Raw genomic sequence first — 12,910 nt, forward strand, 5'->3', positions numbered from 1 at the left:
GGACACAGTGAAGAAATGATTAGAGGTAGGAAGAGAACCATGAGTGGAAGTCACAGAAGCCGAGTGAGGACAAGATTTCAAGAATATGTGCATGGTTCACAGTGTTGAAAGCAGCTATGGCAGGTCAAGGAGATAAAGACGAAATACTGATTTTGAGCTTTAACTAGAAATATGTCATTAAAGACTTTGGCGAGAAAAGTTTCAATGGCATGCAAAGAATGGAAGCCAGATTGGAGAGGGTCTAAGATGGAACTGCAGCGGAACTTCAGACAGTGATTGTAAACATCACATTCAGTGATCTTAGAATTGAAAGGGAGAAAGAAAGTGGGGTAGTAATGGGAAAGGCAAGCTGGGTCATGGGTGGGAGTTTTTAAGATGGGAGAGACTCAATAATGCTTGTTTGTATGGGGAAAGAGCCAGAAGCGAGTGAGAGGTGAATGAGAAGAATAAAGGAGGGGATGAGAGTAGGCATGAAGAAGATCAGGAGATGGGATAGGATGAGGTTACTGGGATTAGAAGAGGGGAGCAGATGAGAACCTTCTGCCTCCCTGACAGGAGAAAAGAACAGAATTGTAGGAGGGGAAAGAAAGGTAAGCTCTGGGGGGTGGGAAAGTCTCATCAGATTTGGTCAGTTTTCTCTTGGAAGAAATTGGTGAGATCCTGTGTGTTTTATTGGTAGTTAGCACAAACACCCATATGGCTTAAAACCTGGAGGATTGCTAAGTACCTCGTTATCTTCCGGAGCCAAATCAGCTCAGTCACCTTTTAATAATTCTTTTAAAATTATAGTTTTCTTTGAATTAGTCCAGCCACATTTGACTTGATTTCCCTGTGCTCACAGACCTTCCCCACCTCTCCCACATATGTTTCTTATTGGTAGTGTGTATTGATAATGTTTCAGTCTTGAGCACCAATAAACACGTAGATAATATTCTGCTGCTACACAGATTGGCGTATATAGTCTTACCTTCTTAAGATTGCCCTAGAAGCTGTGAAGATCAGACAAGTCTTCCCAAATTAAGAGTGCAAGCTGGCCTGCAGCGTTATCAAACAGTTCTATACTGCTCATTTTACTGTAAGCTAGGCTAGCTGTGAAAATTTAATTTTAGATGGAGGCCACTAGGTGGCATACTGGCTGTTTCTTAAAGTCAATTCAAGGCATATGTGTTATCACCAGGGCTGTCAGTTAATCGCAGTTAACTCATGAAATTAATTGCAATTAAAAAAACTAATCACGATTAATTGCAGTTTTAAGCACACTGTTAAATAACAGAATACTAACTGAAATTTATTAAATATTTTGGATGTTTTTCTACATTTTCAAATATATTGATTTCAATTACAATACATAATACAAAGTGTACAGTGTTCATTTTATATTATTTTTATTACAAATATTTGCACTGTAAAAATGATAAAATAAATAGTATTTTTCAATTCACCTCATACAAGTTACAACTGTAGTGCAATCTCTTTATCGTGAAAGTGCAATTTACAAATGTAGATTTTTTTGTTTGTTATGTAACTGCACTCAAAAACAAAACAATGTAAAACTTTAGAGCGTACAAGTCCACTCAGTCCTACTTCTTGTTCAGCCAATCTCTAAGACAAACAAGTTTGTTTACATTTACGGGAGATACTGCTGCCTGCTTCTTTTTACAATGTCACCTGAAAGTGAGAACAGGCATTTGCATGGCACTTTTGTAGCCGGCATTGCAAAATATTTACTTGCCAGATATCTAAACATTCGTATGCCCCTTCATGCTTTAGCCACCATTCCAGAGGACATGCTTCCATGGTGATGACGCACGTTAAAAAAAAATGCGTTAATTAAATTTGTGACTGAACTCCTTGGGAAAGAATTGTATGTCTCCTGCTCTGTGTTTTATCCGCATTCTGCCATATATTTCATGTTATAGCAGTCTCGGATGATGACCCAGCATGTTGTTCATTTTAAGAACACTTTCACTGCAGATTTGACAAAATTCAAAGAAGGTATTAATGTGAGATTTCAAAAGATAGCTACAGCACTTGACCCAAGGTTTAAGAATCCAAAGTGCCTTCCAAAATCTGAGAGGGACAAGGTGTGGAGCATACTTTCAGAAGTGTTGAAAGAGCAACACTCCGCTCCAGAAACTACAGAACCCAAATCACCAAAATGAACATGCATTGGTCTGCACTTCTTTGGATTGTTATTGAGCAGAACCCATCATCAGCATATCAGCATATCCTCTGGAATGGTGGTTGAAGCATGAAGGGACATATGAATCTGGCACGTAAATATCTTGCAACCAGACATGCCAAACCCATGAAAAAAACGCAGAAATTGGGCTTGTTTTTGGCTTAATTGGCTTGTGAGTTGCCTGTTTGGTTAGTTTTTGGCTTGTAGCTTGTGCTTGTTGTAGCTTGTTGCTTTTTTTTTGATCGGTTCCCGGCAAGTAGAGGTAGAGGGGGGAGAGAGCCAGGGGTGCACAGCAGGCCCACCACAGTCCCAGACTGCACGCCCGGGAGGTCTCTAGTCACATAGAGTGTTGGGGTTCTTAGGGATTCGCTTGTTTAGGTCTTGTTTTGAAATGGGATTTACTTGATTTTTGGCTTATTGTGAATGTCGGGGGGCTTATTTACCGCGTGAAAGTTGGCAACTGTGCGTTGCAACGCTAGCTACAACAGTGCCATGCAAATGCCTGTTCTCACTTTCAGGTGACATTGTAAACAAGAGGTGGGCAGCATTATCTTCTGCACATGTAAATAAACTTGTTTGTCTGAGCGACTGGCTGAACAAGACCTCGGACTAAAGTGTGATATTGTTTTATTTTTGAATGCAGTTATTATTTTGTACATAATTCTACATTTGTAAGTTCAACTTTCATGATAAATAGATTGCACTACAGTACTTGTGTTAAGTGAATTGAAAAACGCTTTCTTTTTTTACAGTGCAAATATTTATAATAAAAAATAAATATAAAGGGAGCACTGTACACTTGGTATTCTGTGTTGAAATTGAAATCAATATATTTGAAAATGTGGAAAACATCCAAAAATATTTAAATAAATGGTATTCTATTATTGTGTAATAGTGCGATTAATTATGATTAATTTTTTTAATCGTGCATTTAATTGTGATTAATTTGTTTAATCGCTTGACAGCCCTATTTATCACTGTTTAATTGCATAATTTCCTCCAGGAAAATCTTGCAGAATATGCTTTTCAAAAATGGATATATTTGCTTAGGAAAACAGATCTTATTTCTTTCTTTGCGTATGCCCACGTTAGCTGTTCGATATGGAATGAAATTCAGCGACACTTGTTGCCTTTGAGGTTATGTTATTTCTTTTAATGGATTGATAGGATCATTCTACACATTTGTAAGCAGCTAACTTTATCTTTTTGGGGAGATCTTATCAGACTTATCCATTAGCGTGCTGAAGCATGTTTATAACTTTTTTTTTTTTATTCATGAGAAAGTGAGATGTTTTGGTTTGTCATCTTAAACTTTGGTGTGGGAGGTGAAATCACATTAATAAGATGTTCGGTTTGGATGCTGTTGGCTTCTACATGAAGAATTACAGGAAGTCTGTGAATGGTAATAATGCTGCTGGATTTCATCAGTTTTAAGTATGGTCAAATTTTGTGACTAGAAAGGTTGATAATGTCCCTTGAGTTGTTTGCCAATCATATTTAGCAAAAAGAACAAGAGTACTTGTGGCACCTTAGAGACTAACAAATTTATTAGAGCATAAGCTTTCGTGGACTACAGCCCACTTCTTCGGCTGCTACTCTGAAACCAATCATATTTAGGTGGCTCTTGCTATATGTAAGTTCCTGAAGATAAATTTGTAAGTTTCTAAAATGGCTCTTTTTACCTTCTCTCCTGCTCAGTCGTTCCTGTTTTCCATTAATCAGACAATATGCCTGCGACTGGATAGTATTGAGGCAAAGCTGCTGGCACTAGAGGCTACCTGCAAATCATTGGAAGAGAAATTGGACCTCGTCATGAACAAACAGCATAGCCCTATCCAAGTCCCCATGGTGGCGGGTTCTCCCCTTGGTGCTACACAGACATGCAATAAAGTGCGATGGTAAGAAAAGAACAGGCCAGTCATCAATATACCAATGTACTTTTTCAATACTATCCCAAATCCATCTCTCTGGCAGTACCAAACTCTGCAGCTTTATGTTTACCTGTCAGGAGCTTGGTATTTTGGTTAGAATGTAGAATTAATTCATCTTGAAGGCAATTGCTATGCCAGTTCATGACGTTACTTCTGTTTAGACTGAGACTAAACATATCACATTGGTCCATGAACGGCTTGGAACTATTTCCACATTTCACTTTGATTTAAACCAGACTGATTCATCCTTCCTTTGGAAAAGTCGCATCAAATATTAGATGTGTTTTTTAAGTTTTTCTTTTCTTTATTTTATATTAACATTTCTAGTTAATGTGTTTATTGATTGTTTAGGCCATATTATTCTAATCACTTCTTATTTTACTTTTATCTACTACAAGTTAAACAGAATTGCTTAGTTACATGTGCCTGTTCCCTAAAAGTTCTCAGTAGAATAATATCTAGTGTTTATTTCTCAGATAGAATCATAGATGTTAGAGATGGAAAATACCTATTAAATAATCTGATCCATTTCACTGCAACTGCAGATTTGACCTACAGTACATTTACTTGTACATTGTCCAGTATGGTTTTAAATGTCTGAAGCATTGGTAGTCCACCCCTTCGCTTTGAAGATTCGTCCAGTCTAACAGATTTGACTGTCAAAGGGTTTTGTGTAATGATGAGCCTAATTTTTCCCCATTCATAATTTCATTCAGTTTTCCTAGATATGCTTCCATAAATAATTTGACCTAAATAATTAATCTCGGTACTTGTTTACATCTTTGTAATATTTATAGAGTGTTTTCATAGTCCATATCCTCCTTGGTCAATTTGTAGCCAAGATACACATATTTAACTTTGCTTTCATAAATCAATTTTTCCAGCCTCTGATCTCTTTCATTACTCTTCTCTGAACTCTGATTAGTTTCTGAATATTTTTCTGACCTGTGGTACTCAGAAATAAACACAATATTCTAGGTGCACTAAAGCCTTATATAAAAAAGCTATTATCTCCTTGCTTCATACTGTGAGGCCCATGAATGTACACGTTAAAAAACAACAACTTTGTCCTTCTTTTACTGCCATATTGAACCGCAAATATCTGTGTAATTTGCTGGCCACTGTCATGTTGGGTTCCCCTTAAGCATTACTACTTTATAAGTAAATATGTCTTTCAGATTGTATTTCCCCCAAGATACACACTTATATTTTTGCATTTCTGTCCTGAGGGGTGTTTGCAGCTAGCCTCAATTTAGTAATCGCAGTTCATTAACATGCTGTTTATACCCTCTCTCAGTTCATTAATGAAGATGCTAAACCAGACTGGACCGAATACTGATACCTTAAAAAAACCCCATAGATTCAGATATTTTACAGTCAGAAGGAACCATTAAGATCATGTGATCATTCTTACTTACTGCATAACACAAGCCATATAATTTTGCCCAGTAATTCCTGCATTGAGCCCAATAACTTGTGGTGGAAGTAGAGTATATATTTTAGAAAGACATCCAGTCTTGATTTAAAAACTTCAGATGATGGATGTTCCTTGGTAAACTGTTTCAGTGGTTCAAATGATCTTTATTTCTAGTTTGAATTTGTCTAGGCTTCTACTTCAACTTTAATCTACTACTAGATAGTGTGCTGGTCACACATAACTCAAATGACTTTTTGAGAGCAGTTGAGTGCCCAGTACTTTTGAAAACAGGCTGCTTATTTAGGTACCTAAATTTGAAGTTTGGAATCTAACTTTAGGCACCCTTTTAAAAACATGGGGGATCCATAATTGTCAGGATTATTCTTTCTTTGAAACAGATACCTCATAATTGTCTATGATCTTAAGAAATAATTGTCAGCAATAGGTAATTCCCTTAATAACTAAACTGCAATTATCAGACTGTGGACTTGTATGGCAGGTGCGGAAATGTTGTATGTTAAAACATTCCAAGTATCCCTTCACCTACTCTTTATCATTATCTATTGTTACAGGGACTTCCTTTCTTATTATTCAAATTATTTGTATATATTTGTTTTTGTTAAATACAGGTTTTTAGAAAGGAATTCAGGGTCCTGTATATAATTTAAAAACGTCCCCTTATAATGGGCTTTATACACAAAGCATACATTTAAAAGATTTATTCACAAGTATGTGACCTGGTCAGGAACCTATCCAGTGAGCATTATCCTTCATCAGTAGGTTTTTCTAATTATACTGTTTTAATTCTCTAATGGATTTAATGTTCAACCTGAGGCTGCGTTCTCTCTCTTAAGGCCATGCATGCCTGCTGTATGCATTCCTGTGAAATTTAGCAGTTAATCTCTCACTTTAGGATTTCAGATTTTTGTGACCGTTTTTCTGGTAGTCCGAAAACATTTTAGGTGATGAGGCTCCCGCCACCCTGCTTCACATATACTTTTCAGAATTATAACTGTGAACTAAATGATCTTAAATACTTTGTGCATTTGTTATTAAATACCAGAGCAAATGGATTCCCGATCCAATGATTTCCAGCTAGTGTGTGGCTAACTAAAATCTAATAGCTTCTTCGCTACTCAGGGAGAAGGTAGGGGGAAGAAATACTTGGTATAGCTGTGTCTGTGTGTGTTTAAAGCATTCAGTTTGGTATTTCTATTTTGTAGAATTACTTTTGTCCTTTGATTTTAATTAAAAAGATTTTTAGCATGATTCCCAACAAACAGCAGCATTCCCTCCGTTAATTATTTTAATGAAATATGAGTGACAGGTATAGTACATCAGTTTAAAAAAGTTTTAAATTTTTGACAGCAAGTAATAAATTGTTAGGAATATCTTCAGCTTTGTTGTCAAGAAAACATTTCCTGAAGTTCAGTTCAATTTCTGGGCTATAGAACGAAAAGAACAATAGGAGTATATACTCAAAGGACACACGTATTTAACTTACAATTCATTTCTGCTTTAACAAAGCTTCTGGAGAGTAGATGAAGAGCTGTCAGCGAAATATCACAGACTCATTCACGTGGAAAGGATCTACACCTGGTTCTGAGCCAGCCCAGCTTTGTTAATGGCTGGCTCAGTTTCACTGTGATGGGATGTATCACTAAATTCCCTATCTCTCATCTCATAGAAACTAGTTCCACTTGTTGTTTATTTCTAATTAAAAACCTGCATTGACTGTTCTGTCGTAGGACTCTCTCTTTATGTTCTCCCGCTCCTTAAAACACAGATGGCGGTGGAGAACTGCCAACTTCAGTTGGTATTTCAGACACAGATTTACAGATTCCACACCTGAATGAGATCCTTCAACCTGCCATTACACTAATACCAGTTCTACCATTGTAATAAAACCATTGTGTACAGATAGCAGAGCCATGTCAACCAGATGGTGTTACACTTCACAACAGTATCTTAGTTGTGTGTCAGCAACGCAGACTTTCCATTTTTTCCCCAGTAAATTCTTTAAAGTTGTGATATCTCCTCTTTCCCCCCAAGCAACTTTGAATGTTTTTTGTGTATTTTATTTAGTGATTAGCTGCTTGTATTAATGTGATACAGATTTACCATAATCAAGGTTCATTTGTTACAATATTGTACATGGTAGAGTATATAAATTATAAATTCACACATCAATTTTATTGCTCTGTGATATTTTGCTATTTTTTAATACTTGTTATATAAATTTGTCCCCTCAGGTATGTCGGTTTCAAGTGTGTCTAGGCCATCTTGTAATGAGAACAAGGGTGACTTGGATACGAGCTATTTTTTTTCCTGCGTCACCTTGTGGTGGGTTCTGACAACTGTAGTGAAGCAGCAGAGTTCATAGCTAAGCATTCAGGCCATCCTAGATTATGATTTGGAATGTCAAACTACCTGCTTCTGCTGCAGAGGTCAGAATAAAATTACACAAGGCTTGTTTATAAGATTGAGTGATATAATATAATCTCGCTATGCAACTGATGTTTTATAGAGCCAGGAGTCTCACTTATGTAAAAATTGGCAGCTTGAAGCTCAATTTTCTATTGTTTTCCCATTGTAAACTTAACATGCTGATTTATTGGGATAACTCATGCTTTCCTCCTTTTTTTAAATGCCAATGTGTAGTTTCCAAGTTTTTAAAATTCTCATTAGGGAAATAAAGCAGAAGTTTCAAGGAGATTTGCAATAAATCATGGACCTCGCTACATTATTAGCTTTCAGAGCAGAAATTTACTGCATTCAGAATCTGAATCTGATTTCGATCTTTATTAAACATAGGAGAATTGATATATCAGGGTAGAACTTTTCCAATACTCTTCCTTGGTTTTATTTTTTTGTTTTGTTTTTCTTGAAGACTTGCTGACACCTCTTGGGAAAACTACAAAATACTGAAAAATGACGATTTCATGTGCTTCTGGTGTTTTCACTAAATACAGTGCATAAAAACTGAAGTCTTGTTCCCACAGTTGTTCTGCTCCTCTTAACTCCCACCTGATGTCATGAAACTCTATGACACACCAACTAACTGCAGTGGAGATGGATTTGATGTTACTCTAAAAGATTATAATCTTGGGTAGCAAACAAGCTGCATGAACAGGTGGAGTCTTGAGAAACAAAAAAGATTAATCTTCAGAACTCTTAGTAGAAAGGAACAGATAAAGAAGTCACAGAAAATCTGACACACGAGGAATTCTTTCTAAGCAGAATGTTATTGCGTTTTCCATAAGGTGTTGGTAGATTTTTAAAAGGGACTTAAAGACAGTAAATAAACACAAATAAGGCTTGCAATAATTAAAACTTAATAAAAGAGACTTAGAAAATAATTTGTTAATGCTTAGTGACTGTTTAAAAATATGTGGTTTTCAACCTTATCTTTGAAGCCAGGACTATGATGGTTCCATAATATTACTGTTAATATGAATTAATCCCCCCTTTCCCCCCAAAAAAATTAGTGGAATAGAAAGATGTTCTCAGGCTGTATACAGAATTGTGTTTAACTGATTAGAGCCTTAAAATAGCCAAGAACAGTAGTACAGTAATGTAATAAATATCTTATTAGTAGGAGACTGTGTATTGTTTTGGTGTTCTGAGTCTTGTCTTGTCTGATGTCATTCAACCTCTCACTCAATCTGTCCAGAATCTGACTGGTCTGCGTCTCTGCCTTCATCATTTTTTAGTAGTATGGCCATCAGCAATCCCTTATTTTTGAGGTAAATGCAACCAAAACTTTCAATAGCTCCCATAAGATTGTTGGAGAATTTAAGGTCAAGTTCCTTCAGTTTGCTGTAGTGCAACACTTGATATCACTTAAATGCAACCTCAAACAGAACTTTGCAAACTTGGAACATGTTCAGACAGAAGAGAGGTGATTCATAGATTTACTAACTAAATATATGGACCTGATAGTGCAATGAAACTCATGTTTGTGTGTCTTTTAAAACATTTTCCCTGGAAAAATTCAACCTAGATACAGCATTTTTTGTTGTTGGCATACTGGTATTACCCAGTTTCTCAACTTGGTTAATCTAGGTAAAAGCTGTTGAAATGGCTAGTTAATTGGTTAATTATGCCAACCACTGATTAAAAATCAACATTGTAGTTTTATATTTTTCTGTACAGAACATGGACTGCAAGGCTAAATGCACTGCTCACCATTGTCAAAAGATCTCGAGTGACATCCATGAATAGGAAGTTTTGCTCATGTTGGCAAGGAAAGGGGGAGGGTGTAACCTTTTAAAAAATGGAATTACTCTCCATAGACTCTCCTCCAGCATACCATGTAGGTAGCATCTGTCAACTTACATTTTTTTTCAAAAAGCAGTATTTGTAGCTTTTGACTAAGATTGCTAAATAGAAAACAAAAGGGGGCATGACATAGTTCCACCACTAGGTGGGATATGCAGACTTGTTTTTATTTGTTTTTATATGAGGTTTTGTTTGTCCTCTAGTCAAGTAAAATCTGTCAACAGAGTGGGTTAGGTTTTGATTCATAGGATTTATTCTTCTAGTATGCATCTCCAGTGTGCCAATTGGAATGCCTTTTGGCTTTGGATTTTCCCAGTTCAAGGAGTTCAAGAACTATATTTCTGGACAAATGTTTCTTTTCGTTTTCAAGTTGTTTTGTATTCCAGTGATATGGAAAATTAAAAGTTAAAAGAAAGATTAATTTAAATGGATTTGCAAAGCATTGAAGCAAGAAAACAGAATTAGAGCACAGTTGTAATTCAGGAATAAGATAAAAGAATGTAAGATAAACTGCTGCATAGAAAGTCTTTAAGAAAAAACAAAACATGAACAACAACAACAAAATCCAGTCTATAGAAATTAAATTACAACCAGAATAGAAAAAAGTAATTAAACTATATATAATATGAAAAAAATATATTTTCTATTGACTACGAGTAACTAGCATTGCACACATGCTTATGTGCTTTGCTGGATTGGCGCCTGTAGCATCAGTGAACTAACAAATGCAGCTCCCAGACCTCTGCAGTTCTCAGTCAATAAAACTGGTGTACAAACAAAGCTCTTTTAACTTGTTAATTACTATGGGCCCAAATCTGTAGCTCCAGCCTACACAGAGTTCCTTTTAAAATCAGTTGGATTTTTGCATGAAAATCAGCTCCTGAAAGGGCATGATTGTTTAACCCTCATGTGAACAGTTCTTAATCACGCAAGTCATCCCACTGATGTTATTGCATGGGAAAAGATTGGATGATTGGGTCTATGATCTGTGCTGAACAAAATACACCATGTTCATTTTAGGTCTGTTCGCAAAATGGGGGAATAAAACCAGTATTTGCAAAATGGAAGAGGACTATCTTCTGTGTGGAAAAAATAGATCTCCAAGTTTCCAGAATGTTACAAAAATAAAATGGAAAAAACCTTCAAAACTATATAGAGAAAAATAGTATTTTTCATAATGAAGTACACCTTAAAATAATTTTCATATTAAAAAAATGTTAGACTATTAAAAAATACAGAGCAAATCCTGCAATTTAGGCTGGTGAAGGTTAGTAGCATTATTGAGATGACTTTGGAAGAGAAGGAAGTTAGTGGTTATGTCCTTAGAATTGCAGCTGTTCCTTGGAGGAGTTTAGTGCATATTTGTTTCTGTGATATTCCATGCCAGGGGAAATACTGTGGCTCCTAATAAAGGGGTGGATGAAAATCCAGAGACACGGCAGTAGTAGCACAGTCATTTTTGCATAGATGATCGCATATTTGACATTGCTGTTGGAATGTAAGGAGGGGCTATTTTAATTTCGTCTTTTTGAAGCTGTTTAACAAATCAAAGACTGGAGTGCTGAGTGTAGTCTAGTTGGTATCTTTCCCCATATCCATGTCATCCAGAATAGTAGAGTTTTATTTTCTCTTAGTTTTAGTTTAGAAATTCACTCTGAACAAGTTCTGGCCTAGTTAGTAAACCACCTCATTTGTCACACGAACACTTCAGAGACATGTTTGAAAAGTTTGTTGATTCTTCCTTTGGTGGATCATGGAGTTACTGATTTATACTGATTACCTACCTTGCTGGCCAAGCCTCTCTGTGTGTCACGTGTGTGTATTCATGCTCCGGACGAGGTGGATGTACTTTGTACATTCTTGTACTTAAATGCAGCACAATTCTGCACTGAAAACATTTTAGACCAATTCTTATGTTTGGTTTTTGATATTTTATCATTCGTGCTAGTTTAAGATGCACAGAAGCACTCTTCTAAACTACAGTTAGATCCTGATTCTGAATATTAGAGCTGGATAATAGGTACTTCTGAATTTAACCTTTCCCATTTCCTTTATTTTAGTTATATGAAGTCTTCATAAATTCAGACTTAGTGTTTGTATTATGAATTGTTGAACAAATACTGAAATGCTGTGTTTTATCATTAGTGTAGGTTGCACTTCTTGGAGTGATTGCTCATGTTGATTCCAACTAGGTGTATGCGCGCCACATGCACAGTCGTCAGAAAGTTTTTCCCCTAGTGGTACCTGTCAGGTTGGCTGTGGAGTCCCCTGGAGTTGCTCCTTCATGGCGGTGTATATAGGTCCGTGACAACTCTCTGCCTCTTCAGTTCCTTCTTGCTGCCAGTGACGGTCATTGGAGCAGCTCCTCTCTTGCTAACAGCAAGCAATTCCATACTGGACTTTTTCTCATTACCTGTAAATAGTTAAAAAACTAAGTGTGTTAGTTCAAACAGTCCTAGTTAGTTTAGATAAGTTTCAATTGGGGTCCCCCCGACGTTTCCCCGACTGGGGCATGCCTCAGGGTTTCAAACTGTGTGGGTCCTGTCTGAAGCCTATGCCAAAGGGAGACCCACAGGACTCCTGTCTAAAGTGCCCATCAAATGGATAAGTGTAAGATCTGCAGAGGCTTCTGACCCAGGAGATCAAGAAGGAGAGGGACTTTAGGCTGAAATTATTCCTCATGGAGTCAGCCCTTCGTCCCCAGCTGGCACAGGAGGCATCCGACCCCTAGCCCAGCACTTCAGTGTGGAGCGTGGTCAGCATCACCCACTATCAGTTCACGGTCCTGCCCTTCGGTCTCTCGACAGCCCCTCGGGTGTTCACCAGGTGCATGGCGGCTGTGGCAGCCTTCCTGCGGAAGCAGCAAATGCAAGTATTCCCATATCTAGATGACTGGCTAATCAAGTGCCACTCCCAGGCCCAAGTGGAGGACCATGTGAGCCTTGTGTGGACGATGTTCCACAGGCTTGGCCTCATTCTGAATGTGGAAAAGTCAACCATAGCCCCCACTCAGAGAATAGAGTTCATAGGAGCTCTCCTAGACTGTGGTCAGGCAAGGGCATTCCTCCCGGAATCTCACTTCCTCGCCACGGGCACCAT

At 37.2% G+C, this 12,910-nt stretch overlaps 1 protein-coding gene across 6 annotated transcripts in view; it reads left to right on the plus strand.

The window, feature by feature from the left end:
• BANP (BTG3 associated nuclear protein) overlaps positions 1–12,910 on the plus strand; it is a 251,959-nt gene that overhangs the window by 28,567 nt on the left and 210,482 nt on the right. For all 6 annotated transcript variants that reach the window (XM_008168621.4, XM_042852096.2, XM_065567317.1 and 3 more), the window contains exon 4: positions 3,881–4,080. In XM_008168621.4, the coding sequence (XP_008166843.1) occupies positions 3,881–4,080 (200 nt within the window). The remainder of the gene's footprint in view (positions 1–3,880; positions 4,081–12,910) is intronic.

This window comes from Chrysemys picta, chromosome 14, assembly GCF_011386835.1.
Source record: "Chrysemys picta bellii isolate R12L10 chromosome 14, ASM1138683v2, whole genome shotgun sequence".
NCBI lineage: Eukaryota > Metazoa > Chordata > Testudines > Emydidae > Chrysemys > Chrysemys picta.